The following is a 19556-nucleotide window of genomic DNA, read 5'->3' as shown; positions in this document are numbered from 1 at the left end:
ATTTATTTGAATTATTTTATAGTACATTTATTTGAATTATTTGATAGTATATTTATTTGAATTATTTGATAGTATATTTATTTGAATTATTTGTTAGTATATTTATTTGAATTATTTGATAGTACATTTATTTTAATTATTTGATAGTACATTTATTTTAATTATTTGATAGTACATTTATTTTAATTATTTGATAGTACATTTATTTTAATTATTTGATAGTACATTTATTTTAATTATTTGATAGTACATTTATTTTAATTATTTGATAGTACATTTATTTGAATTATTTTATAGTACATTTATTTTAATTCGTTGATACTACATGTATTTTAATGATTTGATAGTACATGTATTTTAATTATTTGATAGTACATGTATTTTAATTATTTGATAGTACATGTATTTTAATTATTTGATAGTACATGTATTTTAATTATTTGATAGTACATGTATTTTAATTATTTGATAGTACATGTATTTTAATTATTTGATAGTACATGTATTTTAATTATTTGATAGTACATGTATTTTAATTATTTGATAGTACATGTATTTTAATTATTTGATAGTACATGTATTTTAATTATTTGAAATGAAATGATTTTACTTACAGTGCACATCAACAGCGCAGAATGCGCCAACAAGGATTTACAATTTGGAATTGGTAACAAAACATTTTGAGTACATTAAAATATAAAATGAAATTTTAACAACACAGTATTGCAGGAGAGATAAACCACCCTACTTCATTTTTAAAATATCAGACTATTTACACGCCAAAATGTCTATAACATCATTGTACTCATTGCACGTACTCCGCATACGTTGTAAGGGAGATTTAATATTACAATTATTATTAAAGGTGGTTCGGTTTCTAGAACGTTAAGATTTAATTTTTCGGTTAAATTGATAATATTAAACTTTTTGATTGCGTTTCGTAGAAACAACAGTTCACGCTTATCGGAAAATAATTTCACAGTGTCGAAGTTTAGTGGTGTAACAAAAAATCGTAATCGTATGGTTTGTTTTTAAGAAAGTAGGTATGGGCTCCTTTGCACACTTTCTACTTTATTGAAGAGGTAGGCAGCGCAACCTCCCCAGGAAAGAATATCGTACGTTAGCTTGACAAACGACATAGAAACATGTCGGATAATAGTTGGTCAACCGTTTTCATCGACCACAAAGCGACTGCCGACTGTAATAATATTTTAAGTTAATAATATTTGTTGGCCAGGTAGGCAGGGCCGGCGCTACGATTTTCAAAATAGTAGTTAGGCACCCGGGTCGGCGGGCCCCTTTCGGAAGCCCGAGCCTGGGGTTCTTTTGCCACGCTTACCCCCCCCCCCCCCGAACACCGGCCGTGCAGGTAGGACATTGCGTCTTTAAAAGTGTTTTTACTGCATTTAACGTTGGAGGAACTATAAAACGATTGCTCTTTTGGAAATTTGGAGGGGCGGCAAATTCGTGATCTGCCCCGAGCGTCAAAGGGTCTAGGTATGCCACTAAAGATGTGCTGCTAGATCGATACGAAAGTATTATCTTAGTAGTCTATACATTCTTTTGCAGTTGGCGGAGATACGGCATACGTTTTGGGGGTGGGCTATTTTGAATTTGGAGGGGACATGCCACCCTCCCCCAAAAGTGTCGGGCGACGCCACTGCAACAGTCAGAAATCTTTTTCCCACCAAAAAATTCCAATTTTCACATCTAAATTAAAAACAACAAAAAATTAATTTTCATTTAACATTCTAAAGGTTAATTTAAATTACTTACAATCTTTTGTTTAAAGTCTTCTTTTTGAATTAGCACTACGGCATCATTTAACTGTTCCAACGTCTGAAGAGGAAGTCGGGAAAAGCCAATTACCTCAAAAGTTTAAATCTCCATTTCAATTTTCTTGTCTTTGCCGAGATGATGCAGGGAAGCATCCGTTTTGGTGTTTGGATCACTAAGCATCATCGCAACAGATTTTCTCAACTACTCGTTGTCCAAGTCTACAACAATTAAGGGTGAAGTTTTATTTAAATAATTGGTGTTACGTACCTTATAATGGATTATGCCTTCCAGTTTGATTACTTGAAATGGTTTTTCCAAGACCTGAAACTGAAAACACTACATAATTTTCCTCCTATTTGGAATAATCTGTCTCATTATCAGATTGATTTTGTTGATATCTTGGTGTTTGTCTATTTCTCATGTGAGCGTAAATTTCGAAATTTCTTCTATCGTAGTCATTTTGACAATTTTGATCCCAAATTGAACGCTCTGACCCCATAGTACCTAAAAATGGTCTGTTACATTGATTTATATAGTCGCTTTGGATTCCATAATCCATTGGTGATCCTGAAGATTCATTATCCGAAAGTGGGGATCAATTATCTATCGGTGATCCTGCTCTTTCATTTCAACACTTTTGGTATTTGGAGCCCGTTTAGGCTGACTAGCTTCAACGTAAGTTTGATTTGGGTTTTCAACTCTGAACAATTTTCCTTTATTGGACAACACAGTTTTATTAACTAAAGTTGAGCTTGAACAAGCTAGAAGCCTATTTGATGGATTTTGTTGACTAGAGTTGTGTTCAGATTACGCAACCTTTTCAAGTGAGGAATGTGGTTGCAGATTTCGTTCAGCCTTGTCAAATTCTTCGATTGTTCAGTTTGATCACCCGTCAAGTTTTCTTTTTCAACGGTAAGAATCTGAAAAACTGACATTTTCAATGCTATAAAAATGTACAAATGTCTCCTTTAGAGCAAATCTTGTCTACGTGATTTTTAGTTTTTAATTCACTTACATTTAACCATAGTTTGTTGGTCATCAGTAGGTTTTGATCCACTAGTTTGATTTAATACGGAAGATGAGTTTGTAGCCGCTTTCATAAAAAGCGACGAACCAATCTTACGGATTGTTTTTCCACTGCCATCTGGATATAAATATTTTGTTATATTCACATCAACTCGAAACAAGAATAGAAAATAATTTACGTCCAGATTTCTGCATCACTGCATTTTAGTCACTTAGTCCAGACTAGAATTGAAAAAAATATATACGTCCATATTACTGCAATACTGAATTTAAGTCATTTTGGCCAGAATATTGGACAACGTTTACCATTTGTGAACTTGTCCCAGGGACATAGTTATTTTACGTATAGTAGGAAAGTAGATTCCCACCATTCACTGTAGTCCAGACTGTCCAGACTCAACTGCGTTTTAGTCACACCCAATAAACAGCTCGCTAAATCAGAATCGCTAAATTGCGATCCTATTAATTTTAACAGAAATCGCAAAACGTTTCTGCACCAGGCCCTAATAGTTCAAAATGAGTCTATGGATGGAGCCACGTTAGCTACTGCTGCGCACTACTAGCCATGGCAGGCTGTGCGATTGGCTTATTCGGCTCTTACAAAGGCGAATTTAAAGCAAGTGGCGGCTCTATCATTGCCACCTGTTATTAGAGATGGCTATGAGTCCGATTTTTCGAAAAACGCGACTTTACTGGAGGCGTGATCCTATGGAAAAATATTGTTTATATTTGCTGTAATTTATGTTATTGACTAATTTGCAAACGATCCAATCAACGCAAGGGGTACCTATACTTGTCGCGGGACACATTTTTTATTTATAGATTTTTTTTATTAAAAACACTACGTAATTCAAATTTTGTAGATAACAAATTACAAATTGTAAGTTGTCGCTATTTTTTCTAAAAACCGCCCCCTGTTTTGTTTGTATTTTTAATAAAAAAAATCTATAAATAAAAAATGTGTCCCGCGACAAGTTGTCCGCCTACGCATAATTTCCAAGCGACTACTTGTCCGGCGACCAGTGGTCCGGGTACGAATTGTCGTATGCGACGAAAAGTCCGCCGACCACTCGTCCAGCGACGAGATGTCCTAGATCCTAGCGAAACAATAACGTCGTCAGACAGCCATTATAGAGTAATATATTTAGACCACTTTTACTCTACTTAGTGAACTTTAACCTAAACTATATATCCCACATAAAATATATTGTAAACAATTACTATAATTGAAGTTATTGACAAATTTACAAACGAGTCAATCAACGCGAAGCATACTTTTATGTCCCGCCTTTTGGGGCAAAATGTAGCTTCAGCATCTTGTTTTGATTTCGACGCTAGCAACATCTGTTGAAAAAAGAGCTACTTCACCCAGAGCCGACACTTCCTTTAAGTCGGCCCAGTTTTGGCGTTCGAAACCCCGAAATGGATCAAGGGGGAAGTGCAAAACGTAAGTGACTTCTAAATCACAGTTTAAACCCTACCCGAAAAAAAGCCTTAGATACTCCTTGCTTTTCTTCACTAGCAATGATTATGAAATTGGATTAAAAACTAATTTTCTTATTTTAAGCTCGAAGTACGTAAATTATTGTACTCATTGTTAAAGACATTTCGCACTGCTAAAATTAGTCGATTTGGACCAATTCAAAATTCGTAAACCTTCTAAATGGTGTGCTTAAGAGGTGTTTTACGGATGGTAGAAGACGTTGCTGCTAAAATAAAACATTCTTGGACTAATGAATACAGGAACGTCGTGACTCCCCCAAAACGTCAAACCCAGTACTTCCGATCAATCTTAAAAAAGGCTTGATGACTTAGGCCCAAGGTGGTGACTCGGGTATTAGCCTAGCTTATTATTTTTATTATTAAACTACGTAACTCACATCACAGGTATCACAGGAAAGGGCCTTGTTTAAAAAAGCAGTATTAACGTCTTCTGTTTTTTAAACATGGCCGCTCCAATAACGTGGTCATTGTTATACCAATTTTCCCCGAAAGGGGGATTTGAAGTAGAGTGTTTCGGGCTTGTGAAAGAAATTCTGTGCAACCGAAACGTCCCTGTTTTCATTAGTCCAAAATCAATTCGTCAAATAAATGCACTCAATTATTGTAATGTTAATGGTAAAGTTTTTTTAATTAGAATACTGTATAAAGAAAAGTAGTTCGCTTGTTTAAACATTGCAAATGTGTGGGTTGATTCATCGTCGAGCATTTTTGTTGACTTTGTCGTAAACATCGGGGAACGCCTTTTGGCAGTTGTACTTCTCTCTGACCAGATCGTACAAAGTGTGATCGAACATTTGACGAAACTCTTTCTTCGACAAGTACGAATCAGCGTATAACATCTGAAATCTGTCGGAGCCAAAATAAATTAGATTCCATTTATATTATCTAGATGTTTCTATTCATCAGATGATTCGAGCCATCTGAATATAATCAGCTAGTCAGATCAGGTTCAACTTTTATATTCCCTCAACCCAGCCACCTGATTCATTATCTCAAATAACCGCCTGAACTGATCCGTTATAATTCATATCACCAGATTCAGATAGCTGAACAGTGAGCTGAATGATACGTTTAGTAGATAAATTATCTAGTGAAAAGCAAATTAAAAAGAGGCCATAAATTTTTTTAAAGGAGTTTAATCGGGGGATGTGTAAAATCGATAACTGTGAGGTATCTGAAACCGGCTCAAAGGATATCGCACTTATATGGGATATAGCTTTACACAGATTTTTTTTTCAAATTGAAACATATGTTGTTGGGCTTGATCAAAAGAGCAAAATTTTCTTAGCTCCTTTAGTTTGTCCAGTATCAGCGGTCAAAAGTGGACAAAACTTAGTATTGTCTATTTTTTAAAAGAAGTCACGGCCAGCGGTTAGCGTTCTACGTTCGCGCGTCGCTAACCCGGGGCAATACCAATAGAGTTTTCTTGCCAAGACAATTTGGCTCCTTTGATCAAGCTTAACAACATCTTTCAATTTGAAAAAAATCTGTCGAAAGCCAAATCCCATAGAAGAATTACGATGTCCTTCATCTATCAGTTTACAATGAATCCAGATTAGTTTCGGGTTTTAAATTTGACCCATATTTACTGGTCTGATAATATCTTAGGCTAATTGCAGATTATTCGATATCTGATATCGTAATAATGTTTTCGAATCAGGTAACGCAACTGTAATTTGATAATCCGTTGGAAGCACTAATCAGAAGCCTCCGAAAAGATGATACAAGGAACGTTTACCCTTTGGTGGAACGAACGAATTCTTCACATTTCCTGGTAGTGTTGGAGGGGTCAAAATTCGGGACTAATGGTTCTCCGTAGACTCCAATATCCACGTAAATCTCCGGTTCGCCATTACTTGAGTGCACAAACCCCGGATCGTTTGGAAGAGTCATGGGACACAGCCATAGAGGATACACCTGGAATGTTAGGTTTACAATTTAATGAAATACACACCAAGGTTCCATTTTTAACTTAATTGAAACCAACTATGGACTATAATGCAGTTAAATTACGCGAAAAAGTAGAGAAGTACATAATAACAAGTTGGCCAGCCAAAATATACCTCTCCTCGGAAGAATAGTCCCTAGTGGTATTAATTTCTCGAGATAACTTTAAATTGCGGAGTTATATCTTAAAGAGCTATTTGTTAAAAATGTTATCCCAGTTCTATCCCGCCCGGTATAAAATTTTAATTATAATTAAAATGAGACGAAACGACCAATTTTAATTTATTCAGAATATCATAAGTTAGTTGTTACAACAGTGAGTTAGACGTACTATAACACTGCACAATTGAATTTATCCCTTTTTTACAGTACAAGTTTATAAGTTGAATACATGTATAATACGAAGCAAATTTTAATGAAATAAATATCTACAGAGGGTACTATAACGACCGTTCGCTTTTTGGTTTATAATTTTAACGGAATTGGGCTGATTTTAATTCAACGATAGTTTATCGAAATTTTGTAAAAAGAATATTCCCTAAGGCCGCGCGATAAATTTACGAGAATAATTTCCCGTCGCCGTTATATCGAAAATTTATTTGATTCGGGATTGCCAGAACTGTAATGTTGTGGGCGAGTGATTAGAAAATAAAATGGCAACCAGAATTATACAAAATTATAAATGTTTATTTTTATTCAGAACAGTCTATGGAACGTTCTTGATTAATAGCCCAACAATATATATCCCTTCTACGTAATTGTACAGAACTGGTACTCAAGTGTCTTAGTTCATCGTGATTGAAACATAAACCCAACACACTTACACTTAAGTAAATATTATAAATTATACTGAGTAATTTTAACTAAATTCAAACTACCTAACTATAAACTCCGTCTTAATTAACAGCTGAGAGCTGTTCGCTACTAATTACTTCCAATCTACTTAATTAGCCTCACAGGTTGAGTTGATAATTTCAAGCGTATAATTAGGTTATTCCAATTCAAAAAAAATAACAATCAATTTTATCTTACAGCTGACTTGAGTTAGTTCACAATTACTCTAACACTTTCAGTCTTAAACACGCACTGTTCATACAGTGAAGTCCATTCACTCACGTTCCATACGCGAAACACAATTTAACTCTTTTCTTGACCGAAGACCGAACATACTAATTAAAACCGCAAAGTTACCTCATAACTTTTGACCGACACCAGGACCCCGTCCTGTAGTATTTCGTCTGACAGCCAAGAACTAAGAAAAACTAAATTGACGGCAACGGCCTTATATACCCTTATTTTGTGGTTTTTTTGACACCTCGAGATTTGACTAAAGTTCGAAAAATTTAAGATATTATATTTTTTACCCGGTTTGATTGATAGTTCTCCACACGGTGGCGCTATATTATTACTTTTATATAGTTTCCGCGGGAGTTTTGAATAATTATCCTTTTTCTAAGCGTTATTAAAAGGTAAAAAACCCGCCTTATCATAATGGTTTCTTTACTTTTTACTCTCCTAAAGGAAGTGGATGGCTCGGCGGTAAACTATCTGCATTGTAACGATGCGACCCGAGTTCAATTCCTGAACACGATCAAATAAATTAAAACACTCAGATATTCAATTAAATATAATATAATTTGTAAATATTTGATTAATATAATTAATTCTTTTTAATTAAATATAAGATTAATATAATTTATAAATATTTAATTAAATATAAGATTAATATAATTTATAAATATTTAATAAAATTTAAGATTAATATAATTTATAAATATTTAATTAAATATAAGATTAATTTAATTTATAAATATTTAAAATGATGTAGAATAAATTATAGTACCTAACGTTATAACTTTGTAAAGGACATTCGCCAAAGCTGTTTTTTAGAAAAACACCGTAACTTATCAAGCGTTGGTGGCTGAGTGGTTAGAGTACATCTCTTGCACGAGGCAGACCCGGGTTCGATTCCCGGCCGGCGCCAAAAATTCGCAAATTGATACTAAGACGAATACCGTGTACAACTGGTGGAAACCCTGCCATTGGACGTTGAGAGGTAGCATTACACGCAGCACTCGGTCCGTCCCAAAGTCATTAAGAAGAAGTTGGAGAGAAAACGCCCATACAAACACAACATACTCAACATCCACAACCATCATAAAACGAACTCAACACCCACAACAGTCACAACACGAACTCAACATTTACGACCTACAACATAACAATAACGAAATATCCGGTGAGCGTTGACGAAAAAACACCAACCAAACCAAACCCAACCGCAAATCAATCCGTTAACGCTCACCGTCACACGGTGGTTTTGCCAACCCTTCGAGAAACTGCGTACGCAGTGACTACCCTTTGCCCTGAAAATGCGAACGCGTTCGCAGGCCTGACTGACAGACACGGTGATTGTATAACCCCTTCTAGGTAAAAATGGGGCGAAAAAGCTAAACCCTAACAAATTTCAGGTAATGATAAAACTTACGAAATACTTGGACCAATAGGTCTTCGAGAATAAAATTAAAATCCGAAATTCGGACCAAATAGATCTTAGAATGAAAAACAAATTAAAATAGCCAGAATTTTGAGCGCGGTACTGATGACCTCCAAATAGTGCGAAACCAGTCTACCGCGGGAAATTCTGGCTCTTTTATTACCATTTTAATTTGTTTTTTTCCTAGAAGACCCATTGGTCCCGAGTATTTGAAAAGTTTTATCATTACCTGAAATTTGTTAGGGTATAGTTTTTTGCTCTCTTTTTACTATAGACGTTTCTACCTCCTTTTCGCGTAATTTAACTTAATATTTATTTTTGCAACGTGGTTTTAAATTTCGACGATCGTGTTCAATCGTCATCTGATACTATGGTAAACTTTCTTTAAATGAAGTATAAAGTAAGGCGTTTGCTGATTGATTAACGATATTATTGTTTTTGTCGCTAGGAGCACTGACTTTTAGGGTGAAATGTTTGTAGGAGTTCCTAGTCCTACAACCATATGCGACTTTGCCCCGGCCGTTTTTCCTAGCTTATTGGATGATAATTCTTTCAAATACGATTTAGATAAACAAACTCTGTTAGTAGAAAATGCCTATAGTACTATAGTGGAGTACAAATTTGGCTTAGTACGAAATGGCAGTTTGAAATTAAGTTACTGCTTACCACCAATACAACCCTGAATTTTCACAATTCTTTATATAAACAGTATATTAGGCTTATTTCTAGCCTTTGAACTTAAAATATGGATGGCACGTACTTTGACAGCGTCATCGAAGAACGCCAAGGCCCGTTGGAGAGTATGCAAGGGGACAAACATGTCTTGAATGAAATGATGCTTTTCATAAAGTTCTTTGATAGTTTCTCCTTGAGTCAGTTTCAGGAGAGAGATCTTTGGCGGCATCAGCCAACCGAAGAGATTCCTGAAGAGCCAATGGTTTCCAAATGGCAAAATATACTGAAAATCATATTAACATTTCAATTTCTTTCCGATACCCAAAATGTCAATATACACATAATTATAATTAAGGAAACGATGTTTACTCCGCGAAGGAATCTACTAGATAATTAGTGGGGTGGCGGAGTGGTTTGCACTTTCACCTCGCAGCAAGAGGAGCCGGGTTTGATCCCAGCTTGTGGCACTGGGTGAAAACTCGGAACTACTCCTTCCGCGTTGTGTTTGCAAGTTATCCCCACTGTTTAAGGGGTTTTCCCTTTCTATAAAAACTTGTAAAGAGGTTTTTTTCTCGAAGACCGATTGGTCCGAGTATTTGGAAAGTTTTATCATTACCTGAAATTTGTTAGGATTTAGTTTTTTTGCCCTCTTTTTACTATAGACGTTTCTATAAAAACTTGTAAATAGGTTACCGGTTATAGTTAGTGTAGGGTGCTGTTAGCTCGCGTGGCATGTGGGGCTGTCTCTTCCCTCCTACGCGTTGTAACCCGGCCACATAAATTTATGGGCTAAAAATCGCTTGATGACTTGGGCTTAAATGGTTCCTAGTCTAGCTTATTATCTAAACTAAGTTTTGAAATGATAGCTCGTCAGTTCTTAGTTTAGAATTAAACACAGAAAACATTTACAATCATTTTCTTTTACATTGTATTGTTAAATTCATGTGACCTTCTCGACAAAACAATAAAATTTCTGCGAACTGGTTAGATCTTAGTACTTTAAGATTATAGAAAGATATAAAGATAATCTTTGTACTTTTTTCTCATTTCTCGAAAAACTTCTAAATTCTGGTATGTTATCCTTAGTAATATTTCCCATTTCTCAAACACGATTTTCCCATTCATCCAGATTGTCGATAACGACTAAATTCCGGTTTGTTAGATTACCCTTAGTAGTTTTAATATTTATCGAAAACGACTAAATTCCGGTATGTTAGGTTAGTCTCGGTAATAGTTTTCCCATTTATCCAGATTCTCGATAACGACTAAATTCCGGTATGTTAGATTAGCCTTAGCGATTTTTCATATTTCTCGTTAATGACTGAATTCCGGTATGTTATGTTAGCCTTGGTAATTTTATTTATATATTTCCAGATTCTCAAAAACGACTAAATTTCGGTATGTTAAGTTAGCCTTGGTAATTTCGTTTCTATTTTACTCGAAACTCTGGATTGACATTTTCAATGTCGAGATCTACTCAACGTTGAGTATATTTGTGTACTTTTTCTACTTTTTTCAACGTTGAGGTGGATATTTACTGAAGATCGTCCAATCAAAAGCACTTGTTTGATCAATATTCACCACTATTTTATGCATTTCACTTGTTTTCTTAGTTACCTTCATTTCCCAAAAGAGGGCTCTTGAGTGGCGGTGATAATAGTCTCGAAGAGGGATGTACTCGGTTGCTGATCCTTTTTTCAAAAATGACTCCACGTGCTTGAAGAACCAAGGCTTGTTGTAACTGCAAATTCTATTTACCTTCAAAAATGAAAAATGTTTTTATGAAATTACATATCAATAATTTAATTTTCTAGGACAATGTGTCCACAAATATTCTTTTGTGTTAAATAAGCCTTACACTACAATCGAAAATTCGACTATAAATGAAAAAAAAAATTATAAAAATTCCCATTCTTTGGCATCAGCGTTTTCGCAATTTTCTCAAATGAAATATTCAAGCTATTAACTTGGAAAAAAAAATTATTTCTAAAGGCTGGTTCACACGAGCACTGTTTTCCTGATTTTCTCTATTTTCTCGTTTTACCACCTTTCCCCGTTGTTCTGGCGCACGGGAAAACGACTGTACAACGGAGAAAAAAATGTTTAAATATCTCTACTTTATTTTCCCGGTTTTTGAAGCTCTTTGAGTTGGACTAATCAGCGAGCGTTTCGCTGTCACGTGATATAAGGAGCAATTTTGAAAGTCTTTAAAAGTAGGCTTAAGAATTTTTGCGTCTACCACGTGACGGCATAACGCTCGCTGACTGGTCGAGCCCAACGCCCCTCAAAAAAAGGTTATAGAAAATATATTAATGATTATGTCCCTGAATATTTATCGTTTTTGGAAAAGTATTCAAAAAATTACGCAACTTTTTCCACAACCTACATCAAACGGCTCCAAAAATTTCAGAAATCGCAGTTGAACCTACGTGCAGCGCCAAAAGAACGAAGTCGCTAAAATTTGAGAAAGGGCGGCGTGTAAGGCATTTTAAAAACACGATAAATTACAATCTACGAATATAACTCGGTTAAAAAGCAAAGGAGAATGTCGTAGCAGACGACAGTTCCGACCGAAAAACGATAAAACTGGGGAAAATAATATTTCGCTCACGAGATGGCGCTGCAGGTAGGTTCAACCAAGTCTCGACTCTCGAGTCGGGGGGGGGGGATAAAACACGAAATTTGGTTGCTAATAATAAATCAAATACTGGAAATATTAACATGAATTTTTTTGTATAACCATTTTCGGACGTCCTCTATCCATTTAAATGGTTTTTAACCAATTTTAGTACCTCTACCGACAGATAGATGGAAATCCTTTGGACCTTTTCCCATAACTGAACGTAAACAATAGTTCCTTGTACTATTTCCTAATTCGAGGCGGACTTTTCTCTCTCAGACCCATGTTCATAAGGTCCCAGTAAAATTGCGCCGGATTTAACGTAAAAATCACAGGGTCATAGGCTTAGGCAATTCACGTTAACATAACATTTAGAAACTGCCAACGAGCAACGAGTCACCGATTGCAGTAGCGATTCTTGGTCCTGTTTCCCAAAGCTATTATAGTGCATTGGATGTCGCTGACACTTGCTTAAGGTTTTTAGTTATTTCAAAGAGCAAGGGATATCAGCCGTCAACTCATTTAAAGTCATTTTACATTTCTACCATCGGTTTCTCTTATAATCAATTACACAAGACGAATTTAGAAATTGTACCAGATCAGTTTCTACATCGTCCACCATGTCGGCGCACATGATGACCGCCGTGGATTCGGAATAGGCAATTCCTTCGATGAAGTCGTATTTTCCGATGTTACTAGCAATGACCATTTGGATTTGCTCGGGTGAGAAACACGGTTTGTAGTGCACCCTGACGTACTTCTTGGCTGGAATAATTTTGATTTCGGCTGCTACCAGGAAACCCAACGCGCCGTGCGACCACGGAACGGCGTAGAACAAATCAGAGTTTTCTTCCTGTTGATCAGTTAATCATAGATATAAAATTAAACCTACAGGTATGTGGCTTACGAAAGTTTCTGTTGCGTATGAATAATGAGGTTTGCTAAGTGATTTATCGAAAATGCTACTTTTATTATGGTACTTCTTAAGATAGGAACGTTATTTCAGACGTGCTACTTAACTCAATCTAGCTAGTCTGTGGGACCAGAGACCACCTACCCCAAGAGGGATATGTATCGCTGGTAGTAACAAATTTTTAAATCTCGAATGTGATGTGGGTTTTTTATGAGCAGGCCATCTCACGGCAAGTAGAGGCAGTTTTAAAGGTACATAGATGAGCACACGCGACAATAAAAAATGTGTTGTAGAAGCTGGCTCGCACACGACCTTTTAATTTTTATTTCGTAAATTTTATGATTTTCACGCGCTATTATCTGTTTGCTGTAAATAAAGCCGCATCACTTTTGAGACTTTTTCGAGGTTGACGCCAGTCCTTCTTGGGGTAGATGGTCTATGGTTGGACAGAATTTTCACTCTTCCCGTGAGCAGAACAACCCAATCCCCTTAAGTGAACATCAATGGAAATTACAAATTTTTCGAAAGATGTTGTCCTGTTAATTATATTATAATTTTTTTATATTTATTTGATAAATATGAATTATACCAGGATCAATACCATTATGTTACATACCCGAAATTTTAATTCGCGACCGAAACGAGTCTAGGTGGCGAAATGGTGGTAGCTTCCCCTAGGTTGTGCGGATGCCTATGATCTGGCGTCGGTTACAGACGAATTAAAAAGTCATAAGAACGTTTATTTTCATAAATAAACTTATAAAAATATAAGCATCAATTAGATTAAATTGCAAGTATCATCTATAACTATAAGTCTTAAAGTTTGTCCATTTATTTATTTATTTATTTATTTATTTGTACTCGAGAACGGTTAGCTCTAGAGCTTTGACGTTTTTGCTACAGTTTTTGCTACGCGTGTTGCGTTTTCGCTACAGCTTTTACATTTCTTACGTACAAAATAGATCTAATTCATTAAAACTAAGACCCCGGGCGAAGCCTATAGTATTAAAGCAAGTTATTTATTAAGTAAAATTTATGAAGAACGATGAGGAAAAACTTATAGCTTCTGCTTTAGCCGCTACCTTTCTGGATTTCAATGGCGAACCAAGGGAGGCGTACTGATAGTTTACGGTCGCGAATAGATTGATAAAATGTTAATAACACTTTGACACTAAAATAGTTCGTACAAAAAATTCAATAAAATAGCATTCTATTGACAGAAACGATCATAATCAACTGAATATCCATTTTTCAATGTGGGACTTAGTGCTCTCTGGAGAAAACCTTGTAACACGAAATTTGTCAAAGGGGGAGGGGGGATATTAATTTTCCGAAAAGGTTAAGAAGCATGTGCAAATTGTCTTGGGCATAAAGGGAGAAGACGTTGTCCCATTATGTTCTGCAAAGTCTTAACATTAAGATAAACGTACCTAGTAACTGTAGGTATTGCTGATAGTAATTATAAATACAGTGCGAGTACCTTACTGCAATGAACTAAGGATCCATCAGCCATCACTAAATCGTACGACAGGCAAATGTGCTGAAACAATCCGAACTCGTGGGACGATGATTCTATTCCAGATCCCATGATTAGGCCTCCTAAAAAGAAGATTGACATTTAACACTTTAAAACGGTAACTTCCAATTTTACAATAAATTATGATAATAGTGGGGGACACTGCAGTCTTCTACCACAAAGTTTCGCGAAGATATCAAACGGTTTTTAAAGCACGTGTTTTCATTTAAAATATTTTAAATATATTTTTCAAAATGTCACGTGGCTTCTGATTACAGGTGATAATGTAATCTTCAATTGCATACGTTGATTAGTTTCAGCTAGGAGCAACAAACACAGAACCTCACGCAAGAAGAACGCAACCCGTCAAAAGTCGTGCATTTTCTTCGGAAAATTTTCATTGGTTAACGGCTTTAGCCCCTGCTACCGTCGGAACTGGAAAATTCGGAAATTGTCTTCCCCCTTTCCGTAAAACATTCAGCCTAAAGGCTCGTCCAATGAAATTTGTACACAGCGATGCGTTAGCGTGTTTAAAGGCTAGCTGCGTTCTCCTTGTGTTTGTTATTCCTAGGTTTCAGGTTTAAACAAAGTGCATTTGATATTCCCATAAATGGAAATAAATACAATATTAAAATTTCTTTAAATGTAAAATATATCTTTCGGGAAAAAAAATTCGTGAATATCTTGATTGATAAGATATTTATATAATAACAATTTCTGCCCTTGTCTTTTCAATCGATTACCTACTGTTAAATCATCTAATTCCGGTATGATTGGCAAAGTCCACCCGATCGCGTTCAACGTGGCTGTGATCTGTCCTATGTTCACCAACGGCTCCACAGTCACTGTCCTTCGTTCGGTGTCCACCTTCAGAATGTCCACCAAATTAATGCTGATTCGGTTGAGAGTCTGTTTGTAGATTCCTTCCCGAAAGCTGACAGTCTGATATCCTGGTCGTGCTGTGCACATCGGTTTGCTCTGGTCGGATTCATTCCATTTTCTCACCTAAAAATGGCTTTTTTTACTGATCTTTCCTTTTGTAGATAAATAGGAATGGGTGTCTCATTCGTCGATTTAAATACCATATTTAAATACTTCTAAGGAAGCTCACATCGTGCAGCAAGTAAGACATTTCAGTATTTATTGTAGGGCCATCTATTCTCAAAATTATATACTATTACAGTTTGGTAATAATGGTGATTTTGATAAGCCTTAATATGTCAAAAAACGATATACTTATTGCATAAAGTACATGTCAATAGTTTCCATCATTTCAACAGGCACTATATAAACAGTAACTTGTAGGTCCTAGCTCTAGGAAATATTACTTCATGACAATTTCCTTGAAGATGCTTTATAGAAACGTCTGTTAGATGATCCACAACCACCATTAATTTTGAACTTTAAGTACTGTTACAGTTCAGTGATCGCAAAACACGCGAAAGGGTAGAAAAGTCCGTAATGAAAAGGTGGTTCAAATTGGCTAAACCCTAAGCCAATTTAAAGAAATTTAAAAAACGTTCGAGTTACTCGGACCAATAAGCCTTCGACAATAAATAAAAGGCACAGTACTGTGCAACCTAGGAGCAACAAACACAGCACCCCACACAAACAGAAAGCAACCCGTCAAAAGTCGTGTATTTTCTTGTGTACAGTTTTCATTGGTTAGACGCTTTTGCGCCAGCTGCCGTCGGAAGGGGAAAATTCGGAAATTGTCTTCCCTATTTCCGTAAAACGTTCAGCGGAAAGGCTCATCCAATGAAATTTGTACACAACACTGCGTTAGCATGTTTAAAGGATAGCTGCGTTCTCTTTGTGTGGGGTGCTGTGTTTGTTACTCCTAGGTGCAACAAAAAGAAAATCTAAGCCTAATCAGTAAAAATGTAAAAACTCGTTGCGTAGCAACGGAAAGCCGAATAGGGGATAGTGGTGGGGATTAAAATATATGGAAAGTTAAGGTATAGGGCGAAACCGGTCTATTATTGGAAATTGTGGCGATTAAATATTTTATTCGTTTTTGATAAGAATGATCTATTTGGTCCGAGAATTCCATGTAATAAGTACGCGAAGTGAATAAACAACCTTTCAATAACCTAGCTTTAGTTATTGAAGTAGTTAGGTTAATAGTAACAGTACACGATAGCCTAGTGTAACAATACCTTTTAAAAATGAAATGCACACGAATATTATAAATGAAAAGGAATAAAATTATTATTTTGACGCGTATAAGAAAACTTTTTTGTCACTGGATTTTGTTAAAGCTTTAAATGCAATATCAATTAAGTACACTAACACTTTACTTTCATGCCACAGGGGGCGCTGATGCATACGACTTGGGAAGATTGTAGGTTCTGGAAAGACATGTCACTTGCTAATTACAGTGATGGGATACGCGACGGGACAAAACCTGGTTTAACTTGACTCAACGAGTCAATTTCAATTGGTTTTAAAAGGTCACAGAATAATTTGAAAAATTCATCAGAGATTTTAGGTAGTTCCTCCCCTTACCTCGTGATGGCAGATCCAACCAATCATAATTTGGCATTTCTCAAGCCCTGATTCCATAAATCAAACGATTCTGTGCCCCTTTAAATTGTGACATATTTGTTATATTATTTCATTTAACTACTCAGTTTTCCAATGTAAAAAATCTACGTGCCCAAGTTAATAAAAATTAATTTCACTTATTCTATTAAGCTTGTTTTCTTTAAAAACATTCATTTAACAAATAATTATTGTCTTTAACCCGTCAGTAATACCATGAGTAACATAATAACAATAAGTATGACACTTCCTATTGCTTAAATGCTAATTTTCTAACCGAACCTTTTTTCGGCACTGATACTAATAATAATAATAATAATCAGCTAGGCTAATACCCAAGGCACCACCTTAGGCCTAAGTCATCATGCGACTTTTGAAGCCCTTAATTCAGGTGGCCGGGTTACAATGCGTGACTTGGACTCCCGGCTTATCATTTTGGATGACTCCTTTTTGATAAACATTTAAGCCTATTATCGGAGAGCACGTTCTGGAGTCGCGAGGGGCTTTGGTTTTGTTTTGAAGCCCGCGTGCGAATCATACGTGATAAAAAACAGGAGAAAACCTTTTTTAATTTTAAAATTTTAGCCTAATATTTCGCCTATCTATCGGAAACCAGATATTTAGGCTTAACGGGAGTCTCGCATATTTTAGACCCTAGAGACCTCTGTGCTGAGAAAACATGTTGATTGCGCAATAACTATGAAAATCAGTTTGGTTGTAAATCTCGTTAATTACCATACTTATTGTTAATGTTACTTATGGTAATACTAATACTAAAACTAATTGATGAAACCTGCGATAGGTGCTTCTATAGTTCAACTCAATTTCAAGCCTGGCTGCAAGGAAATAAAATTGTTTCCTTTACATTCCTCTAGAAGCAATATTTCCTGTATTACGTGGTTTATCGCGTTCAATGTAAAACCACTGATTGTGAGAAATCTAAACGAATTAGGAAGTATAAGAAGCTGGAGGAATAAAGATATAACTACGCTTTTAAAGTTTTATAACATTTCTAACCAATGTTTTAAATGAACACTAAAGTTATTTAAAATTTCTGATATAATATTTTTTATCTTACTTAATATTGCTATAGACCTGTATTTGTACATTATTTAAAAATAAATTTATTATGTATTATTATATTATACATAATTTATTTGTTAAACTTGTTATATTTTCTACACAGACTTAAAAACATTAACAGAACCAAATAATGACGATGACACCGAAGATCGATTAGACTAAGGGTTACTTTTGGGCCCGCAGACATAGCTCCTTCCCTTGTGATGCATGGGGCCCCTGCTTGATGGGTTCAGTCTAATCAGCCTTATAGATAATGCAGCACTGAGTAGCAGTGCTTCGAAGTTGGGGGGGGGGGGGGGTCCACAAAAATCCCGGATATTTTTAAATACCAAAAACCCCTCGGATTTAAAATTTTAATTTTCTTTAAATAACAGTTCTAAAACATTTCTTTTATAAAACGTTCCGAGCCTATTCTAAACGAAGATAAGGTTTTTCTCAAATAAAAAAATTAAGCAAAACAAACGTTAGTACTAAATTTTGGCAACCGTTTTGGATTAAAAATATCTTAAGTAATTAACTCCGTGATAAAAACCTACGTATTCCAGTGGGTGGACCCGGTGAGGTTATAATTACACGTTTCATGGTGGTCATTGCTCCTCCGGTTCCTACAGCCACGCAATTTACCGCATTCCACCAAGCATAAAATATCTCAAAAGGCCTACCTGATTTTGAACCTCTTTAACTCGTTCATCGTGAAGTTTTGGCGCCGTCCTCAGCGCGAAAACGATTCTGTTTCTGGCGTAGAATAGAATATCGTACACGAAAGAGATTGGTAACAAGAAGAAACACACAAATAGCGAACGATAGCGAACGATTAAGTGTTCTAACAAACTCGACATTTTCAACGGATTGAACTCAACGTAAGTGACGTGAACTCAGTCGAGTTAGTTGGATCTCGAAAAGAATTTCCACAGTTTTACCCGTGTCTACATTACCGAGATAAGTGGCCTATCAGCAATTTTTAAAAAGTCAATAGCTCAGTTATCGTATACGTATCTTATCAAGAATGTACTGATTTCTATTTCGAGAGAATGACTCTGTTGGTACGATTTTTAACGTTGATCCCATTCCCACCAAACACTAATAGTAAGCTCCTTCCCCCTAAATCAAATCAAATCAGCCATGTATATTATTGGTTCCCTACGCGCAAACCAGGGGCGTGTTTCCCGCCCCCTTCTCGTGACAGAGCTTAAAATACGACCACAATGCCAGCGGATCCCTTCGACATAGTCATTCTCTCAACAGCAGAAATAAGCACATTCTTAATCTTTCGAAGGTCGTCAAGCATCTCGGAAGCTCGCATCGTTAAAGAATGGCAACCTTGAATAAAAATAACGCGATATATTTAACAAGCATATTTTATTTTATAACTTGGCAAGATTCCAGAGATTTGAAATGACATCATTCAATAGACTTCGTTTCGGGCCAAAAACGTGGGCGTCGCCATTCTGAA

At 35.9% G+C, this 19556-nt stretch overlaps 1 protein-coding gene across 1 annotated transcript; it reads right to left on the bottom strand.

The window, feature by feature from the left end:
• Positions 1 to 4906: 4906 nt before the first annotated feature.
• Positions 4907 to 19341, bottom strand: LOC149959772 (delta(24)-sterol reductase-like). The gene is made up of 8 exons (XM_090166534.1): positions 18766 to 19341; positions 15220 to 15481; positions 14441 to 14559; positions 12643 to 12900; positions 11045 to 11185; positions 9513 to 9710; positions 6047 to 6225; positions 4907 to 5154 (listed from the first exon to the last, which is right to left on the bottom strand). The coding sequence occupies exons 1-8, from the start codon at positions 18940 to 18942 to the stop codon at positions 5001 to 5003; spliced, it is 1488 nt and encodes a 495-aa protein (XP_090022660.1). The 5' UTR covers positions 18943 to 19341; the 3' UTR covers positions 4907 to 5000.
• Between the last annotated feature and the right edge of the window lie 215 nt (positions 19342 to 19556).

The sequence above is a fragment of the Leiobunum rupestre genome, chromosome 2, assembly GCF_980474605.1.
Source record: "Leiobunum rupestre chromosome 2, qqLeiRupe1.1.hap1, whole genome shotgun sequence".
Lineage (NCBI taxonomy): Eukaryota > Metazoa > Arthropoda > Arachnida > Opiliones > Sclerosomatidae > Leiobunum > Leiobunum rupestre.
This window is presented reverse-complemented; position numbering and strand designations above follow the sequence as displayed.

What these genes read in the sequence shown, in the direction of transcription:
- LOC149959772 (XM_090166534.1), bottom strand. Translation starts at nt 18,942, where the DNA reads ATGTCGAGTTTGTTAGAACACTTAATCGTTCGCTATCGTTCGCTATTT. An exon ending in ATTAGATGATTTAACAGTAG is followed by an intron (nt 14,560 to 15,219) that starts GTAATCGATTGA and finishes TCTTCTTTTTAG; the next exon opens with GAGGCCTAATCATGGGATCT. An exon ending in TTCGTTCGTTCCACCAAAGG is followed by an intron (nt 5,155 to 6,046) that starts GTAAACGTTCCT and finishes TGGCTCCGACAG; the next exon opens with ATTTCAGATGTTATACGCTG.